General features: G+C 36.5%; 1 protein-coding gene across 11 annotated transcripts in view; it reads left to right on the top strand.

The window, feature by feature from the left end:
• Window positions 1-21,813, top strand: part of Unc5d (unc-5 netrin receptor D) — a 546,216-nt gene that overhangs the window by 285,249 nt on the left and 239,154 nt on the right. For all 11 annotated transcript variants that reach the window (XM_004855393.4, XM_004855394.4, XM_087217280.1 and 8 more), the window contains exon 2: window positions 21,251-21,469. In XM_004855393.4, coding sequence (XP_004855450.2) covers window positions 21,251-21,469 — 219 coding nt within the window. The remainder of the gene's footprint in view (window positions 1-21,250; window positions 21,470-21,813) is intronic.

Consider the following 21,813-nt stretch of genomic DNA (forward strand, 5'->3'; position numbering starts at 1 on the left):
AGCATTTCTGAACCTACAGCATGGCAAAAATGTTTCTCATCTTTCATGCCATAACTGTATTCTCATATTCAGCAAAACTCTTGTGGCCTAGCCAATGATCTGAATTAATTGCCTAAAATTATTGTTGTTCATCTTCCTGGTAAATGGAACCAACAAGGAGCCCTGAAGCATGGGTGTAGATAAAATTGTCATTTGATTTCAGGTTGGAGTGATTTACTGTGCCCATTGAGTTTTATATTTCTTGGTAGTTCGTTAGGTATATAGCAGGCACAGTCAGTACAATCAACAAAAGACAGCCTTCAAAATTCCTTGCATAATGGCAGCAACCTTTTAAACTGTCAGAATAAAAATAAAACTGTTTTTCCCTTGTTTCTTCAAACACTTTATGGACATCATAAGTAAAAATAATATCTCTGCTGTTGAAAGAATTTTTCTGAAGCATAGATTTTTGCCACACCATATCAGGATGCCTCAGCTGATTCAGAGGAAGGGCTGAACTCCTTGGGTGGGTGTTCACATCCCTGGGCATTGAGGCCTGCACTTAGCTGTTCTTTCTTATTTCCACTGTTCCATGTACCTTAAAAGCCAGTGGAGATAGACCGACAGTGTCTAGGTAACATCCTTCTTTTAGGTAACATCCCTCTTTTGTTCATGGCATTTATCTGATTTATTTATCAAATTTAAATTTTGCCTCCCTATCATAACCTAACTCGGGTTTTCATCTCATGAAAAGGCCTTCCTTCCAGCATGCACCAAGAAGCAGTTTTGTTTCTTTCTAATCGCAGACCATTTCTCCATATTTTTTTAATTTTATGTGTTTTTCTCCCATCAGTTGCATACAACTCTGGAGTAAGCCAGATTCTGTTACGCAAAGCATTGTTTTGTGTTTTTGTTAATGTGGACATGGTAGCCTTGTTTCAAAATGAATTTCTTGCATATTTCTCTCCTGAAAAAATCTGCCGATTTGCATGCAGTGTTTGCACTTCCTAAAGCTGCTGAGTGCCACCGCCTTGTCATTTGGGAGTGAGCCAGCGGTAGCAGAGGCATGGTAGAAAGCTACTGTATTGGCCATGATCTTTCTACATCATGTCATTAGCTGATGAAAGCTAAGCAGCATTCCCACCAGGAACCCACAATACAGAGAGGAAAAGCTGACAGGGAATCACTGTCTTCCCCCCAGCTCTATACACTGCCTCCCTAATGCGCCTGTCCAGACCTTGTCTCCAGGCCCTGGGCTGCTCCTCATCCATTCTGTCCCAGCAAAAGCCTTCAGATGTCTTTGTTTTCTTACTCTGTGCTTCCCATGCAGAGCTGTACCATCCTGGGTGAGAAGCATCAGTGTATGAGGAATTCCAGGTTGAGGGCCCCACACCTTGTTAACTTCACTTGAATGTTAATTTCACTTGAAAATGGGTGACCTTTAGTTGTTGTTTTTGTTAACTAGATATATATGGTAAAGGAACAACTGAAATTTGCTTGAATTTTAAGGTTATAAAAGATGCTAGCAGAACAGCATCTTCTTGTGGTCCTGTTCTTCACCTTGGCACCTTACCAATTTTTCATTCATTCATTCTTTGCCCATAGGTTTATTTCAGCACACAAATTTGAAAAACAATGATTTGAGAGTTTGATATTATCTACCCTTTTCATAGTTGATGTTCCATTTCCAATCTGTGCCTTCCTTCCTGAAATGTGCCCTGGGTGTCAGTCTGCTTAGGCTGCTGTAACAAAATCCTAAATTCAAATGTACTGACCCCATCTTCAAACACGTGTCATGCTTTGACCTTTTTGACCAAGGCAGCTGGACAGCTCACAACCAGCTATCCATATCCCTGGGTTCCTCATCCCTGGATTCTACCAGCCACGGATAGAAAATAGTCATACGAATTGTATCTGTACTAAACTAAACACGTATGCACTTTTTTTCCTTGTCATTCCCTAAGTGATACAATATAACAACTATTTACAAAGCATTTGCATTGTACTAGATCTTAAATACAGACATGATGTGAAGTATACGCAAGATGTGACTAGGTTATATGTAAATATATGCTGATTTATATAAAGAACTTGAGCATCTGTGAGTTTTGGTATTCTCAGGGGTCTGGAAACCAATCGAAGAGGCAACTATATAGAATCTCTAGACTCTGGTATTATCTTGCTCAAGGAATTTGAGAAGCAGATGTATGAGTAGAAAAGAATAGAAAGAGTAGAAATCAATTCTCCTTGCTGATGTGATGACAATTCTGAAACAGAGCAAAGCTCAACATGGGGTCAAGCAAAAGTTAGTAATGATTTGTCATTGTTGCCTTTTATGCACTTAAAGGGAGGGAAGGCAGATTGAGAAAGGGACCATAATTGCAAGGGCATCATTTTGCCATTAGTGAATAGACCTGTGTTATTATAGAGGTGGAAGAGATTTGAGGGAGAGACTACATTCCCTTTGATTTTTGACAGGGTCTTGGGATACCATGAGCTTGGGTGTGATTGGGGCATGTATACAATTTCTAGAATTTTACAGAGTAGAGTGCAAAGTGCATGTTTACTCATGGTGCATTTCTTTGATTTGGCCTGGAACTTTTGAAATTCAGTAGAATTATAATGATAATGATGGATGTGTTATTCTGCTTAGACTGCTGTAGCAAAATCCCATATGCTAAAAAACAAAAGGAGTTTATTTCTTACAGTTCTGGAGGCTGGAAAATCCCCCAAAAATGTGCCAGCCAATTCAGTATGTGTGAAGGATAGCTGTTGTCTCACTGCAACCCCACAAGGCAGAGGGGCCAAGTGACCTGTCTGCTATTCCTTTTATAAGGGTTCTCTAATCTTAACATGGGAGCGCTCTTGTCCTAGGACCTAATACTTCCCAAAGGCCCCACCTCCTAATACCATTTACCCTCGTGGCTACATTTCCAACATATGAATTTCAGGGAGTTACAAACATTCAGTTTATTGCAAAGATTTTGGTGATTTGTTTAAGATTTTTCAATACTACAGAAAAAACAAACACTTGTGTTTGCATCTTCTGCCCTGATGACCAATCTTAAGTACCACTATTTTCCTTTTTTGCTTCCTGCATTTTTTCCAAAGAGGTATAAGCAGTACAGAAAACATTAAAGCAAATCTTCTTGAATGCCTGTTTCTATCTTCTTCCCTTCCTCATGTTCCCAAAGCAACTACCTTAGTAATTTAAAATTCTCTCATTATTATATAAAGCATTAATCTGCATTTGTGTACTTGTGGGTAATATATATTACATTAGTTTGTGACTGATATATAACCATTTAGAAGAACTGAACCCATTAGATATAGACTTCTCCAATTTTTCTTTTTCATGCAACATAAACTGAGATTTCCCCATGTTAATACATGGATCAGTGGTTCTTTCTTACTGCAGTATGGGATTCTGTGAATATGCCTTATTGATTTATTAGTTCTACTATTAGCAGACAGATATTTTGGCTTTAATTTTTCTCTGGAAAACATTTAGAACATAGCGATGCATATTTTCTTTCACTCCTATCCTAGTGCAAATTTCTGTATGTCTCCAATTATTAATAAGCATTGGGGAGAATTATTACTTAACAAATACTAGTCAATAGTCAGAATTTTTTAAACCACAGACCGTGGAGGAAGCCAAGGTCAAAGGACTTGGATGTCATTGATGCAGCGCACGTCTCTGCCTATGACTGGGCCTAAATTTAGCTCATCTTAGAAATTTTCTTCCTAACCTTTGAAAAAATACCAGAGTAGGATTCACAAGTCCCTTTGGTTACATAGATATGACTCAGAAGACTACAGTGCAAAAATTTAAAACAACACCTGACCTAAAATTCTACTTCTGAAAATGAAGCACCATTCCTTTCTGGTCTCTCCTGCAGGAATTGAGATCATCCAAGCACCCGTTATCACTTGTTCTAATCCTAGATGGTGATGGAAACATGCTTTTGTTGGGTTTTTCATTACCTTGAGCAAATCTAGTCTCTTTAGCCTTTCTGCTAGGGTTTCATCCTCTAAGTCATTTGCATGCTTCTATTAAAGGCGTTTTCAAAATTATGAATATATTGCTTAGTTTTTAGAGCTTCAACCTAATAAAGAGATCTTATGATAGCCATCCTTATACAGGACTGAGAAGATTAACTTTCCATTTGTGTATCTCACTTTGTATTTAGGCTTGTGCATACACATGTGTATGTGTCTTTTCAGAAAATACACACTGTACTGTATTCTTTCTGCTTAGGTGGCCTCACATTGATACCATGCTTACATGCACACAAGCAGTTCTGGGTATCTGGATTATATTTAGCATGTAGTTCCTGGATTAGCCACTTATATTTTTGATATGTTGTACCAAGGCAGTTTTTGCTCTTATGGCACTTATTTAGTTGATAGTAATGGGAGGGAGTGTTCAAAATATAGCACATGGCATGTTAAAAATGATTATGGCAGAATTGTTTCTACTTGTAAAACAGAACAAAAAATTAACACCCTAAAACACCATTGACAGAATAAGTAAATCATGATATATTCACAGAGTAAAATACTACAATGAAAATGCATAAACTCCTACCACATGCATTGACAAAGATGCCTTTTAAAACCTACTTTAAGTTTTAAAAAGCAATCAAAAGCCTGTGAATAGCCGGTAAACACATGAAAAGATGCTTACCATCATTAGCCATTGGAGAAATACAAATCAAAAGTGCAGTGAGTTCACACACATTAGGATGGCTACAATAAAAAAGGCAGATAAAAACAGTGAGCAAGGATATGGAGAAAGTTGAACCCTCATACATCGATGGTGAGAACATAAAATTTGTAGCTACTTTTAGAAAAGAGTTTAGCTGAACTTCAGAGCTACTGTGTGACCCACCAGTTTTATTCCTAGGTTATGTGCTCAAGAAAAAATTGAAAACTAATGTTCAAATAAAAAATTTTAATGAGTATTTATAGCATCATTACAAAGATCAATGAAAATCCTCCAAATGTATCCATCAGTAGACGAATGGAAAAATATGGCATCTCTACCCAATAGCCTATTGCATGACCAGTATAAAAGAAATAAAGTACCAAAATATACTATTATACAGACAAACTAGAAAATATGCTAATTGAAAGAATGCAGTGACAAAAGGACAGATCTTATATGATTCCATTTATATGAAGTGTCCAGAATAGCCAAATTCATAGAGTTAGAAAGTAAATTGGTTTCTAGGGGCTGGAAAGGAATGGGGCAGCAACAGATAAATAGGTTCAGGATTTTTTTTTTTCAGAGTGAGGTAAATGTTCTAAGCTTAGATTTTGGTGATATATGCACAACTCTGTGAATATACACTTTGCTGAATTTTATGTCACATTTTTAAAGTAATCAGATGAATGCATGCATTCTGCTACAGTTTTAAATTTCAGAAACAACCAATTCAATATGTTGTCTAAGGTTGTCTATCCCTGTGCTTAAACAATACACATTAAGGAGGAAATGGGCTGAAAATACAAGGAAAAAATGCAGAATAAAGTGGTGGTCACAACAACTGAGAGTCAGATAGAGAATCATAACAAGAGAGTATGATGAGCTCTGGGCCTGGGAATGTCCTGTTTTCTCGGGTGGAGCGGTATGTTCTCCTGATTATCATGCTTTGTTTCTAATGCTTAAAATGCATATATTTCTTTAATCAATGATGGTTACAGAAAGTCTTATATGCATCAAATGCTTCATGATAAAGGTCTGACTACAACCTTTTGGAGGAGATAATGCACTTTTTCTTAGTAGAGCACTCTGTGTTTATACCATTTGTTGTCTCTTGGTGAGACTGACCAGGACCAAAGGGTGGTGTCACAGAGATGGCTCATTGCTTAGCCAGTACATTCAGTCTTTATTTTGTACCAATCTGAATTGCTTTGTATTAGAAAAGAGAAAGAATGCAACTTTATTTTTTTAAATAAGGATTTTCTTTTTTTTTTTGTCTTTGAGAGAGAATAGGCAGAGAAGTAATAGGTAAGGGCGAGGGGTGAGAAAAACTGACAAAACTACATTGTGCAGTAGAGGAATTATTCTCATTACAGTGCATATCTGATATCTAACTAAATTATGTTTTTCATCAGTGCTAATACCTTCCCACTCTGAGAACATTAAACCTACTATCAAACAAAGACTTTCTGTAAAAATTGGGGGCAGTTGTATTTTTTTACTTTTGGAAATCATGAAAAGGACCATGTTCCAGGACTGGCCAGTATGTTGCAGAAGAGGAATGGTACAAATGACATAGATCACTGAAAATCGAAAAATGCTTAGTCTTCCAGACTGTGCCCTCATAAACTCCTCTTCAAGATGAGGAACAGTTACTTAAACCCGATGTGGTGATTTCCAACACCACAGATGTTTTTATTGGAGAGAATTCCATTGAACCCCATCTGGATTTCAAAAGCTAGCATGGACCTGGGTTACATGATTACTCCATTGCAAATGTCCCTGTTAACTTCTTTTCAGTGTCTTTTCTGTTTTTCGATGCCCACTTTCCAGAATTATAGATCTTCAATGGTATTTTAAGCATCTTTTCTGAGGGTGTTTGTTACACTGAGTCTCATCAGCACCAGCACCTTAACACTCTCTGTAAATATTTTCAAAAATTAGAGCAGTGATCATCTGCCAGGCTCTCTGTGTCTCCCTCAATGGTTAGATTTAAGAAATTTTGAGAGTCCACAGGATCATTTGCACATCCAAAGTCTTAGATTTCATGTCACCATGCTCCCCCCACAAACTGCAGCCCACACCGGATACTACTCTGACTATCTTCATGGAATATCTTTTAATTCTAAAATTAGCATTTAAAGATGTTTATTTTTCCCAGAGAGTATTTTTGGAATCAGTTCTATAACAGTGCCTTAGATAGCTGGGTTGTACTTGAATGTCTAAAGAGTGATTTTAAGAATCACTTTTCTAATTGTGCATGCTCTTGGCAGTAATCTGATCCAAACTCAATTCTTCCAGTCTTTGATGGACTCTCATGTAGAGCCAGATCTAAATTTCCTCAAATATAGATGTGTCCCTTGCCCTTTCTCAGGTTGGTGGTACCCTCACAGAACTCCAGGAACTTGAGGAGATGATTACAATGAGCTTGTAGTTTAACCAGTTCCTGAAATGCCTTGGGATATTTTTACCCTCTCAGCTGTTAATGTAGAGAAGAAACTTCATGGAGAATGATAGAAAAAGTTTGAGGGAACTTTAGGTTTAAACGTCATTTTTTTCCATTTGAATCTTGCTGTTATATAATAGAAAGAAAAAAACTCTAAGAAAATCTGTTTCTAATACCCTGATTTCAACTAAACTATTAGCTACTTCAGTGAAGGTATGATTAGCATTTTTCTTCAATCAGTTGACCTCTATAGTCTGGTGTTAATATGCGGGGGTTCCAGCAGTATTGGCGTACTCAGCTCCATGACAAAGATACCACAAATACCCATCTAAACCCTTTTCCTTAAACACAGTTTTCTTTTTCAAGACATAGCATAATGTGGGCTTGTATCTTTGATCTGGAAACTTACTTGAATAACCTGATTAACAGTATTCACCAACTTGTGATTATCTCTGATATCTACAAACTTAACTTAATAAAGTACACTAAATAGATCTACAGACATTTCTCTTTTTTCAACTGCTTTTGTGACTTAGAACCTATTTTTACTCAGAATCACAAAGGTACTTTTGTGTTGGCTTATCTAGAACATTAATTCACAGTAAAAAAAAAAGCAGCTATGAAAAGATTATATTGTAGAAGTAGATAATTTTCAAGAAATGACTGATCAGTTTATTAGTGGGAGATCACATGGATAAAGCGTAGTTGGCGTTTGAGATTAATTTAAAATTTCTTTTGGGACTTCTGAAATTAGGAAGGTGCTCTTTAGCTGGTTCCACATTTTGTTTTATTTGGACAGAAAACCAATGTGTTACTGCAAAGGTATTTAGTTATAGTAAAATCCAGTTCAGCTATTTCAAAAAGAATCTTTTTTCTTCTCTCTGCCCTAGAGTGTTCATAAGGAGTCTGCAAAAATGGTCTGTTATTTTGTGGGTTTCCCAAATATAACTGGCATAATTATCTTCGTATTTGGCTCATTAAGCATTACATGCTTCTGTGAGTCATTGCAGTGTGACAATGGCCCAGCAGTGGAATAGTTCTTGAGATACAGGAAGAAAGCATGAATCTGTTATAGTAGTTTTACCTGTGAGTCTATCTTTGTCAACTGAGAACATTGCTTTGATATATAATTAATCTAACCAAAGCCCGGAGCTTTCCACTCTCTAATAGAACAACTAGTCATCTGCATTTATGACCAGCCCAGACCTTCAACCAAACCCAGGGTCCACATTTATCTTGAAGGTTTGTGTTGCTTTGTGATCACAGGGAGAGTAGCACATTCTTCCGAAAGTGGCTCCTTGAGTCCTTGGACGCAGGAGTTATAAGACCAGGAGTCATCTCATAAATCTCCCCTGGTTCTGTAACATGGACGCTGGCTTCAAAGCATTTAGTGCCTTGGAAGCCAAATGCATTCCTAGATTGGTAGCCTATTCTTCCAGACTTGCTGTGATTGTTATAATTGTCTTATAGGAGATTAGTGGGGTGTGGGGGCTACATTCATGGGGTAAAATGGAAAATGAGTCATTTACTCTGGTTTTTATTTTTACTATGTTGACATTTTCATCTCTATGGAATTATTGCCAAGAATTTAAATATTGAATTTAAATGAAAGATTATTTTATCATTTGAAGAAAATCTTTCCAGTTTCTTCCATCTAAGACAAGAGGAGTAACCAAGAGAGGACATAGATGCTTATTTCATATGTACTGGGTTTTTTTGGAGTATTTAGAAGCCCTTCCCAGGTTTAAAAAATAGCATACAAATGCTCAATTTGATCAAGGACCTTTTGATATTGATACACTGTTTCCTGTGGTGTTGAGGACTCCCTCGGCTCCAGGGACAATGCCTTTTGTGCTGACCATGTCTGTGAATGAGTGCATATATGATTATTCCTTTTTTGCACTGAAATTTCACATCCATTCACTTCTGTTTTCATCATATTTTATAATATATTTTATTCTCTAATGGACTATCACCTAGAAACTGAATTTTTTAAAAGAAATTTGTAAAAACTCTACATGTTGTATTCTGACATATTGAATAGTAAAAATTGTAGGCCGATTCATTGGTTACATATTTGCTGTATTCCAATTTGGAACAATTTGACCCTTTTAAGTTATTACTTTATTCTTTTATCTCAGGTACCTCCAGAGGTTTCATTCTGTTATAGTGGGTAGATAAGTAAAGACTGTTGAGATTTGAATCCTTGTATTTTGTGATAATCCTTGTACTGCATAGTTTTCTTCTCAAAAGATGATCGAGACCTCTCAGTTTGAGCTACTACAAACAAAAGTACCATAGACTCAATGGCTTAAACAACAGAAATTTACCATTCACACTTCTGGAGGCAGGGAAGTCCGAGAGGAAGGTGTCGGGAGATTTAGTGTGTAGTTAATGCCTGCTTCCTGTTTTGCAGATGGCCACCTTCTTAAGTCCCACACATTGGACAGCAGAGAGATAGGAAGCTCTCCTGTCTCTTTCAATCAGGACATTGATCACACTCATGAGGCACCCACCCTCATGACCTAATTTCCGTTCAGAAGCCCCACCTCCTAACATAATCCCATTGAGTGTTAGGTTTGGAATATAGGAACTGGGTATGGAAGGGCAACATTCAGTTCATAATTATGCCCCGTCAGGTTTACTCTGACTTCTAGAAACAACAGATATTTTTATAGGTGACATATTGTATATTGTCACACACCCCAGGGAAAATGGTAAAATAGAATATATTTAGAGTTCCCAATGAGTAACTTGACATGTCATTTTCATCAGCTTTGAGGCTATTGTATTATTGTCTACATCATGCTATTGATAGTAAATGGAGTCTAAACCTTGAATCCTAAAGTTTTGGCTTTTTATTGTCTTCACGTATAGGTACTGAGTGTGCTTTCTTCCTAAACCGTGGACACATTCTCTGGTCTCCCGTTGGGCAGACTGGGCCTGATGGCCCTGTTTACTTGAAAATCACAGAAGAAGCATGTGTACTCTCTTCCATAAAGCATATCAGAAAAGCATCCAATCCAATTTTTTAGGTAAAGATGTTCTAGCATTTTTGTAATGTTATTGTTCACTTATTTTAACATTTGGAATAGCTACGAAAACTATTTGACCAAGAGAGCATAGGAGTCGTACTTATTTTAAGGTATATTTGAACCACAAAAAAAGAAAGAAAAAATCTGAGAGACAAGAGAAAAAGTAATAGTGTAGCAACTTCAATATTCATTCTTTTCTCTTCCTTTCTATCCCCATTTAACCTAAGAAGAAAATTCTGGTATACTATAGACTCTTATTTGCTGAGAAGCCATCTGGAGATGGTAGAGAATATTTCCTTCATCCTAGGGCACATTGACCCATTTGATTGATGGTTCAGTATCTTCCTCCAAATTACCAACTAGCGTTGTTGGTTGTTTTTTAATTTTAAAAACTCTTCAGTAGTAATATAGGTCATTAGCAATCTCCAAAAATATTAAATGTTTGCTATAAACAATAGATACCTGCAGGCTATCAACCTATTAATGATAAACAGCAAGCTGTAATGGCCTACTAATAAGTACTTGGTTATCTGATTCATATTCATTTGTACATAGAGGGATAGTGCTGAGAAAGCTAAAGAATTAAATCACATAATGCAATTAAATTTATAGTTAGAGTGCTCTTCTCCTCATTATTCTTCTTGCTGACAGTGTACATATCAGGCATCATTTCAGTGCATTAAGCTGATTAGCTAATACTAAGTCCCTCAAGTATGTAGTACGCTTTTGTTGTTGTTGTTGCTTTTTGTTTTTTAATGCTCTGTAAGTCAAACGTCAAAGTCTTGAAGTACAACTCAGGTCTTCAAATGCTGTACATAAAGCTCTTCAGAGGTCATCAAAGAGGGAGTGGTTTTAATCCTCCAAAAACCCCAAGTACTCAGAATTGATCACTGAGTGATCACTGAGTCATCACCTTTGATATTGCTTTTGAAGAAAAAGTATATAAATTTTCAGACATTTCCTAGAGTGCTGATGAATAGACTGTGCTCCTGATCTCACAGATTACCCACACAGTTTCTCTCTCTCTCTCTCTCTCTCTCTCTCTCTAGATAGATAGATAGATAGATAGATAGACAGACAGACAGACAGACAGACACATACATACATACATACATACAGGCTGGAGCACTATCACTGAGTTTCATCCTTCACCAGCATCTCATCCGTTAATTTGCCTTTAATAGTCAGAGTATGCTAAATATTTCCTATTATAGATTGAGTGCCTATTACTTAGCATAAAATATCTTACTTCATATACATCTGTCTAATTGAATATATTTCATAGCCTTGCAATACTGTATTCTCTTTTTACCTGGAAGAATATAAGGGCTGAGGTAGGATAGATATCTTGCCTGAGATTATATAGCTAATTACTAAAAGAGTCTGGATTTGAATCTAGCCCTGTCTAGCTCAAAAGCCCCACCCCCACCCCCCGATACCAGGCTGCCAGGTTCCCAGACATCAGGTGGAACAATACTTTGTGCTTCTTATACAGCTTGGTATAAATCTGTTTCTGATAGTCCCCAGCATCTCCTGGAAGGAGGATAAAGAAATTAAGCCCCCTCTATTGTACAAGCTCCACATCCCAAGTGGATAACTGTCAAATCAAATCAGGACACAGCTTCTATTGCTGGACACCAGTGCCGTGTGATATATCATCTACCTTTCTTAATACACATCCCAGCAAGCTGAACTAAATCTGCATTAGGAAAAGTAACAAGGAAATTTAAAGATTTCACATGGTCATCAAAACTGCATCCTCCAATCAACATCTTAAGTGATTTTTAGGTCTGCGTTGTCCAAAGAAGGTTATCTCATTAAGAAATGCAAGAAAATTCTTGTTACTTTTACTTTTCTTTATTAATCCTTCATATAAAACATTGATTTCTTTTAAAAAATGATGTATGTTTTTTCCTGCATAAAAGATTCCTTTGTCTAGACCTAACCTTTCCGGTTAAAATTCTGTTGCTTTTGGAATAGTGCAACTGATCTCCTTTTGATTTCTATAACTTAAAATTCCTTTAAAAAATGAGTGAATGAACTAATTAAAAAAAATGACATAAAAAGCAAGGTTTTTCATTTAAACACTTAATGTGAAACAATAGAATCTATGTACTCAAGTTTTGTTTTACTTATTTTTAGCTATTATGTGGCTACATTCTCCCTAAAACTATAAAACAACTTGTGATAAATGTATAAATATGCAATATTTAAAATATTAATATTGATATATTAACACATGTCCCACAGTGATCATATTTAAAGGTGATAAGAATGAGAAAAAGCTCCTGTAAGGCTGGAGCCTGTGTGAACTTGCATAGTTCTTTTGAAAAAACATTATCAGTGAGTCCTTTGCACTCAGTACATCTTGTTCCAAAGATAACCATCACAGAGCTTTATTTATTTTTGATATTTTAAATTTATGCAACAAACTTGTACAGAGTCTCAGAGGTGTTTAGCCACTAGGAATGTAAATGGGGAATAAGACTTGAATCTTTTGCTATCATGGAAGCTGCAGTGGAGAGGAAGGTGCATTGATATACAGGAATAATTGAATAATAGTACTGAGTGCTATTATACAGGAAGGGCAAAGGAGAGCAATGTAATCAAAAGAGAATTTTTGAGCTTCAAGTAGAGTTTCACATGAGATGTATCAGCTAAGCTGAACCTAAAAAATGTGAATGTGTAAAGCCTAAAGAAGAGTGGAATTAATACTGTGGGCAAAAAAAAAGCGTGTGTTCAGGTTGTAGGTGAAGACTGCTAAGATCCCTAAAAGAACAGAGATTCCTTATAGCTTCCTGGTGGAGAAGTGATTAGCATGAAGCTGTGGGCATAAGTAGGAGCCTGAATATGAGAGGCCTGGTCAATTATTATTAGAAAATAGGGAAATTGTCCGAAGGATAGAAGTACCTTAAGACAGAATGTCATGTTCAGATTTGCATTTTGAAAAGTCCATGCTGTTTTGCAGTGTGTAGAAGGGAATGACAGAGAAGCAAAGGCAGAAGATAATTAGGACCAGTTGCGGTAATTGAGAAGACGATGTTAGTGACCAGGACAAGTGTACTAGGAATGAGGATGAAGGAGTATTGAGTTTGAAAGCTGTGTAGGAGCCAGAATCAATAGAGTTTATGGTGAATTATAGGGGCTAAATAGTCAAAAAGTAGAAGATACCCAGGTTCTAGCTTGAGGCACTCAGTGAACTCTAGAGCCTTTCTTTAATTAATGTAACCTAGGCAAAAGCAGTGGTCTGAACTGTCAGAAAATAAGTTGTCAGAAATAGGAGGTTTGAGTCTGTGTGGGACCCCTAGGTGAATATGCCTAGGGATAACAGTATATAGGATTGAAGCTTCAGATAGAGAACTGGACTGAAATTATAAATTTGAGTATAAACAAGATATAGATATGAGGAAAATTATATCAACAGCTAGGAGTGAATAATATGACAAAATCAGAACATATTACAAAAACATGTGTGCATCCTATGTACTCAAAGCCAAAATATTAACCATGTATCTGGAAAAGATAATAACATGAAATGTATCAAATTATTAGTTGGGTTTGAGGAATTTAGTGACCACAGTGAAACAAAAATTAATATAATTTGTACTTTTTTATAATTTAGTGTCTTATAAGCCATAATTTTCAATACTAAATACTTTATAAAATATTAAACATCATATTTTTAGTTTTACTTGATTTTACTGAAGTGTTTGCAGCTTACAAAGTGATTTAGGGTGCATTATGAGACTGTTTACTGGGTAAAAATTTTAAATAGGTAATAACACAAAATTTAGCTGTAAATTTAGTATTTTATATCCTACCAAAACAAAAACAACATTGTACATGGGAGAAAACACTGTTCAAGATGTCAAAAGTGAGGTTTTTACCCCAAATCTGAGCTTTAGAGCTCTTGGATAAGATGTACCAGATTTGAGCACCTAGATGACGTGTAAAATAAGAGAGCTCATCCAGATCTTACCTGCAGTGATTTCCCGCCCTATATTGCCTGTGTCCCTGTCATGTACAAAAAACAATGCTATCAAATGGTTTTTCAGTCAATTCAACCCATATTTAAATATTGAGATATATGACCAAATGATCACAGCCTAAGTTTTTAAAATGTGACCTGACATCTAAGTGTATTTGTTTCAAAGGAAATTTAGTGTTTGTTCCTTATACTTTTGTTTTCCTTCTTTTGTTTCTTCTCTTTGTCCTGAAATGATTTAAATTCCCTACCGTATTAGTGTGTACAGCATAAAACACAGACCTCTACCTGAAAGGTAATTTTCCAAGAATGAAAAATCTGATAATGGTGCTTGATTGTTTGGTTTTCTGTCATTCAGTGTGGCATTAAAATAACCATTTTTCCTTAACTATGAATGGCCTCACCCTTGAAAACTGTCAGTTACAAATGAGAAGCTGTAACATTTGGAAAGCAAAACCTTTCCTAAATCCCACCATGTTTTCAGATGAACTTGAACACTAGTCAAGGGGACCCGTTGATACATAAATGTATTCATTGTTGGGGGAAAAATTATATAATTTATAAATTCCATGCTATCTACTCTTCTCAGCAAAATATTCCTTTCTGTATTGTAAAATGAATAATTTAATAAACCTTCTATTGTAACTCTTTTTCATTTTTCCTAAGATCTTTTGTTATTTTTTCCTTAATTCGCAGATTTTAAGACTTCTAATAGACTATTAATACTCTTCTTATTGTTCTGTAATTATTTGTCTTTATGTTTAGTATGTAAGATCCTGATGAAAGTTAACTATGTCTTAATAATATTTGGATCCCCATTACTTAGAATAATGTCTAGTCTTAGTAGGCATGCACACATATGTCCATTTAAAAAATGTTATTTAATCAAGGTTAATTGTGATCATTTGGGGAATAATGTATGTGCTTTTGTAAACTATATTGAAATCTGAAGTTCTTTATTTCAGGAGCTAATAATACCTTAAAGTTTCCTCATGTGTGTTGTAAGCATTGCTTACCTTCTTTCACTCTGCAGATTTTAAGATCTGCTCAATGAAATAATATCTCAGACTGATAATGTATAAGATTGGCACAGGTGAGCTGAACCATGCAAAGGCAATGATATAAAACATTTCCATTTTTATTAGAGGTTGGGAAGAAGGCAGAATAGTTTCCTAATTTAAAAGACTAAAAAAATTTTTAAAAACCCTTTTTACTGGGCCTAGGGAAAAACCCTGTCTCATGAATTGCATTAAATATTTCGTATGTAAAATTCCTGCTGTTGTTCTACATTAAATGGGTACAATGTATCCCCTATCTAATTAAGCAACCATATGGCAATAAGGCACATTTACATAAACAAAAGCAGGGAACCCAGCTCTATTGTGTTGTCTTTCGGAGACTCTGTAACTCCCTTTCCCTGGTATGGCTTTCTGCTCTGACTGCATATTGCAAGGGACAAATATGCTCACAGGCTAGGAATAGAATTTAAAGAGCTTTTCTAAGGGCCTTACTTCATTTAAATATTGCACAGATAGGGGTTCTGGGATTTCATAAATCTCCTATGCTGGGTGACTACTTGCCTTGGAAACCAGTAATTTTGGAATCTGGCCGATGAGAAATCCATTGTGCTTTATCACACTCCTTTGTAGAATAGCCATGTGCCTGGTATAAGGAATGACTCATTTACTGCCTGATTATTGAATAAATACTTTGCACCACATTTTCTGAGTTTACTTTTTTGTTGTTTTGCTTTTATTATTTGTCTTGTTTGTTTGTGAAGGGGTCTTGCTATAATCTTCAGGTTGGCCTTGAACTCAGGATCCAGGCCAAGCTGACCTCAAATTCTCAGTGCTCCTGCCTTTACCCTTTCAGGTGCTGGGACTGCATGTGTGCAACACCTTGCATAGCTCAGAGTTCCTGACCTTAAAGAATTTTACTGGCATATATATGGGTAGCAAATAGTAAAAAAAACATTATAAAAGGTAGTTGCTATTATGAGGGCTTTGAGATGAAAATGGTAACAGTAATAACAAAGTTGAAATATGAGTTGTTATGATAGTGAGTTTGGGAATTGAAATCATAGAGATCACAAACACTCTGTTTTCTAATGAGATTGGTGGCATATAATGCTATGTAACATTGAATCATTTGATGCATGTCTCACACATATTATCTCATGGTAACCTTACAAAACACCAATAGATTTTAGGCATCTATTTTTATGGATAAGAAAAATAGAACCTCTGAATCAGATGGTTCATGCAAGATCAAAGAAGGAAGCCAGTCTTGGTCAGGTAATATGAGCCTAATCTTCTTTTGTTTCACAAAATTTAATATTTGCCATATAGTATGGTTGCTGGTTGGTCTGTGTAACAAGTACCAATCTAGTGAAACGACAAGCATACTTTTTGAGGTAGTAATAGAAAATTATGAAGTATATTTAAATATCTTCTCAAGAAAACAAGAGTACATTAAATTTTTTCCAAACCTCTTGGTGCCAGACTTCAATTATACTATACCCTGTGGATGATAGTCCAGGATTTTATGAATCCCAATTTGTGCTGACTGTGGCCAGAAGTATATCCAATTCTGTTACTAGTTTAACACATCAGACACCCAAATATTGGCAGTTTTGTCTAGTTAAAACTAATAAGGTGGCAATGCTCTTGTCTGCTTTCTTTATTTTTCTGTTGGGGTTCACCCTCTTCTCTTATAACTTCTTGTGTTTTAATAAGACTTTTGGTTGTTAAATATTCTTGCATTTTAAAAAGTGTTTCCAAATAATAAGTTGAAAAATCTTCCTCATTATTTTATTAATTATTCTTTGGCTTTGTTTTTGCCTTGCTGGGAATTTCACTTAGGGCCTTGTGCTTGCTAGATAAGCAAGCATTGTACCACTGAGCTGCATCCCCAGCCCTACCTTCTTTGTTTCTGACGTTTGCAAGGAGTCGTGTTAAATTGAATATAGTTGGCTAAGTACTTGCTCTTTTCTTCCAAATACATATTTTCTAAAGACCTTCTTTGGGCTGGGTCCATACACAGCCATGTTGGCCTACACTCACGGTCCAGCTGACAAGATTACTGAGTGACCTTTGAGATAAACATCATACTCAATGGAAAAGTTGAGGTACCACATATATAATGTGGCCTTTATATCATCTTCTTTTAGTCTTATGAACTACTGGCTATTTCCCTAAGGCAGGGAGTCACTAAATGACAGTACCAGTCTTGCAAAGGTTCAGTCACATGAACTGAAATGGAACTGTGAGATGGTCTGAGTCAGACACTTGTTTTGAAATTCCAAGTCCACCATTTACTGGCTATCTCACATTAGACAGGACATATATTCCAAACATTTCTACAAATGCAAAATGGGAAACTTTTGTATCTACCTGAGGCAGTTCTCATGAAGCTTCTATATAGAAGACAGAAAAACATAACCTGCAATGACTCCATAAATGGCAGATTTTATTTTGGCTTTCTCCTAACATAGTTTTCATGTTTCTTAGCTTATCAATCACTTTACTTGACTATTGGTGGCATTGGGATTTATAAAGTAAAGCTTGGAGCTCTATTTTATTTGTTTGTTTTGTTTTGTTTTTTTAAGTTAGAAGAGTCAACTGTATTGATCATGAATGTTTCCTGCCACAAATAACAGAAAATTTGACTATCTGTGCCTTTAAATAAGTAGGAATTTTTAAAAACCCAGTATCTGGGGGTAGATGTGTTGTAGTGTTGGTCCGGGATCTCGGCTGTGTCTGTGCAGGGCCTCTGTGCTCCTCTTGGACTTTTCTGCATGATTTCCCCACTGAGGGAAGAACAAGGGAGAAGTGTCAGCTTTGGCCACACCTGTAATCAGGACCTCAAAGCTTCAGCAGAAGCCTCTCCTTGTGCCAGCTCCTAGGGTGTCAACTGAATTGCATGACTTTTCCAGCCTTTTCTGTGAAAGCAATGTGTGGAAGGCTGTTGACTGGCATCTGTCACCACCATTTGTCACCCCAAGTCTTAAAGTTTTTTTCTGAACTATGAATTGGCGGCAAATGTATTGAGTTGCAAGTAAATTTACCTGGAAGCAAAAAAGCATTCATGTGATTCTACATAAAATTCTGTAGGTGGATGACCTCCTCCACCAACCCCTTCCAATGAATACGATCTGTCAGCAACTTATAAGCCCCTAAAATACTTCCCACTCCTGCTCAAATTACTTATTTCTTCCCTTCTTTTTTTCTCTTGAAAAATCTCCCAAGCATTTTCTGAAGAATTCAGTTCCAAGCCACAAAGCTGGGCTGAATTTGATAGGTATTCTTGGGGCCAGAGGGACAGGTATCCTGGCCCGTGGAATGAGTTAGGGTCCATCCTCCCCAAGAGGCAGCTCAGGGGTCCTGCCTTCAGGCTCCAAGGTAGGGTGCTGCTGTTCTAGGATTAGTGTCCCACCCAGTGAGGACCTGGGGAAGAGGGACATAAGGGAAGTCAATATTAGATAAACACCATCCCCAGCACTTCTCTCTACAAACAAAAACAAGAGGAAACTAGTTTGTACTCCATTCCCACTTACTGCATTGACTTGATAGAAATATTCAGACAAGTGTTAGGACATCTACCAATGTATACTTACAATCTCTCCCCTGTCACTGCCATCCTAAAATTGTTTCTTGTTTACGTGGATTACAGGCCTTTCATATGCATGCATAGTTTTGACGCTTTTTCAATAATAATTACAATACAATTTTACATCCTACCTTTTATTTCTGACCTTTGAACATTGAGATTGATTGATTCTAAGGGAGGTCCTTGAACAGCCAGGACATTTACCCTGAGACCTCCATTCCATTCTTATGCTGTTTCTGATGCAGGATGAACTTTTTAGTTTATATAAAGGGCATTTATTAAAGTGACAGGAGGGTAACCTAATTGCTTTTAGATCTCTCCATTTTTTGAATTGAATAGTTAAAACTTGATTTACTGTGTAATCTATGGCCTTTGTTTTTGGCATTTTATTTATCACAAATAAATGTGGTCTCACTGTTTATTTAGAGATCATGATCACTTCATTCTCTCTCCCACTCTACCATAGTTACTTTGGGCACATTCATGTACTGCCACTAGCTAATCAGAATTGCATTAATCAAAATATGTGTCTGTGGTTCACATTGTCTACCATCTCAGGTTTGGAAATCCTGTATTTTCCTAATCAGATGATCCTTTCATGCAACAATGAATTACTTTGGACAGGGCTCAAGCCCTTGGTGGAAGTGTGAGCATTTGATGCTTATATAAAATCTTTTAATAACTTTGTCATTTCCTCTAGTGCATGGCTTTACAAAAGCCCATTGGGACTTGGCATTTATTGAAGCTGGAAATTGGCAGGAACAGACAGTAATAAAATAAATTAATATAGGATATATTTTATGAAGTCCATTTTAAATATAATATTTTTAAACGTATACACACACACACTTGAGATTTTATCCTGAAACTGCTCTTACTCCCTGTAATATATATACATTATATTTTCTGAGTGATTTGATTATAATTTCATGAAATAAATTGTTTGTCCTTACTTTTTGGAGTACTTGTTTTATGATTTTTTGATACTTCAATTGCTTACACATGAGTTAGCTTTTCCATTATAAATGCATCAAGACTTATAATACCTTAAATTCTGTTATGTGCAGCTGTTCTTGTCCTCTGCCTTAAATTGATGGATTTAATGGGGAAAAATCTTGTTTAGGAGAATCTAGCTATTATTATGTTTAATTCATTGCAGTGGCAAATCTTGCTTGTGTGTTCTCAGTACTAAGGAGTCATTTTAATAACTCAGTGTCTTTTATTTTCTTCTTTATACAAAATACCCGTTGAAGTCCATTCTTCCCCTCATCTTTTTTTTGTTTGTTGAATATTTGAGAATTCCTCATAAAGGTTCTTAGAAGACAACACTGCCCCTATTATTAATGAATTATGTTTACCTTTGACAATGTCATTCAGGTTGTTGACTTAAGTATGAATAGCAAGGAGCTCTGTTCACATTTTCATTGAGGGCATGCAGAAAGCCAGGCTCTCTCCTGGGAAGTGAATCTGATGAGGAGCATGCTTCTTCTAGTACCTCAGTAGTTCATTTTCCTCAGGTTAGTTGTAAAGTTGCTTTGACCTCAATGGGAAAAACCTTACCCAGCATAGAGATGATCTTGATTTTGAAATCTTTGCTTTCTTCAATCTTTCAGTGCAGTGATTTGGACATTATAAAATACTTCTGCCTCAGGCCACCCTCTCCTTGCTCAGCACTCACTCCTTTTAACCCTTGCTCAAGGAAACAAAACCTTGACTGGGGCTTTATTTTTTATGATGCTTTGGCAGTTAATCAGAGTTAAGGGAGAACCATATCTATTCCCTCCCTTGAGACACATGTCACCATAGCTAATAATGGCACAATCAGACCTATTTCAGTGGTTGGTTTTAGTTTCAGCCTTGGAAATTCCAACCCATAGTATTTGATGGACAAGTGCTTGGGGCAGAGTGTGGCCATAGGCAGAATGAGTTCACATTCCATTTGAAGGGGTAGTTAGTTGATGAGTTGTCCCAGGTGAGATGTCCGACAATCTCCAATGTCATAGATTAGAAAAACACAATTTGTAATTTGTGGACCATCTTCTGGCTTCTCTCCACCATCTTTGCAGTCTTTCACACACATCTGCGGTAGGACAATATCTATCTCTCCACACTTTCAAGGTTTTGAGGCAGTTTGAAGTCTGCATTGAAACCTCTGGCATAACCACTCACCAGAGTGAATTTTGATATTCAGCTTCAAGCTCCACAAATATTTACCTCAGTTCTTTCTGAAGACACTCAAGTTTGAGGGTTCTCATATTCATTATTATACTTTGTTCAACAAATAAAGTTATGTCCACCTAGAGGTACCATATTATGCCAGTTTAGCTTCTAGAAAATAGTAGCTCTGTGCAGAGCTTACAAGCATGCTGTGTTCACATGATGAACAGTTCTCAGACCAAATTCTTAGACCTGGTGTGGTTCCAGCATAGTGTTCACATTTATGAGCTGTCAGTATAGACTGTATCCTGATGTCATCTTCAATCTTGCAGGAACCGACAATGGCGAAGCTCTTCCTGAATCCATCCCCTCAGCTCCCGGGACATTGCCTCATTTCATAGAGGAGCCAGATGATGCTTATATCATCAAGAGCAATCCCATTGCACTCAGGTGCAAAGCAAGGCCAGCCATGCAGATATTCTTCAAATGCAATGGCGAATGGGTCCACCAAAATGAGCACGTGTCTGAGGAGAGTCTAGACGAGAGTTCAGGTAAGAGTGTGGTGCTTTGGGAGAAGCCCTGGGAGACCCCCACAGGTTCAACTTGTTACAAGTCTGGAAAAGACTTGAGACCACATCATTGGAATGAGATTGTATTGATATCATTCCACACATAAACAATTCAGTCTTATCTTTAAATGACTCCAAATCTCCCTTGGTAGTCTGTTCCAATATGGAAGGCATTTTTCTTACTTTATATAACTTTAAGCACTTACCATTGTGTATAAGTTAATATTATCACTGGAAATAAAACCAGGCAGTTACTGTTTTCATTTTTAGAATTTTAAATATTTTGAGACAAATATTAAATCTTTTATCGAACACCATTTAAGCTC

This window comes from Heterocephalus glaber, unplaced genomic scaffold (genome assembly GCF_053883595.1).
Source record: "Heterocephalus glaber isolate CG9 unplaced genomic scaffold, H.glaber_assembly_v1.0 deba00001461, whole genome shotgun sequence".
Classification (NCBI taxonomy): Eukaryota; Metazoa; Chordata; class Mammalia; order Rodentia; family Bathyergidae; genus Heterocephalus; species Heterocephalus glaber.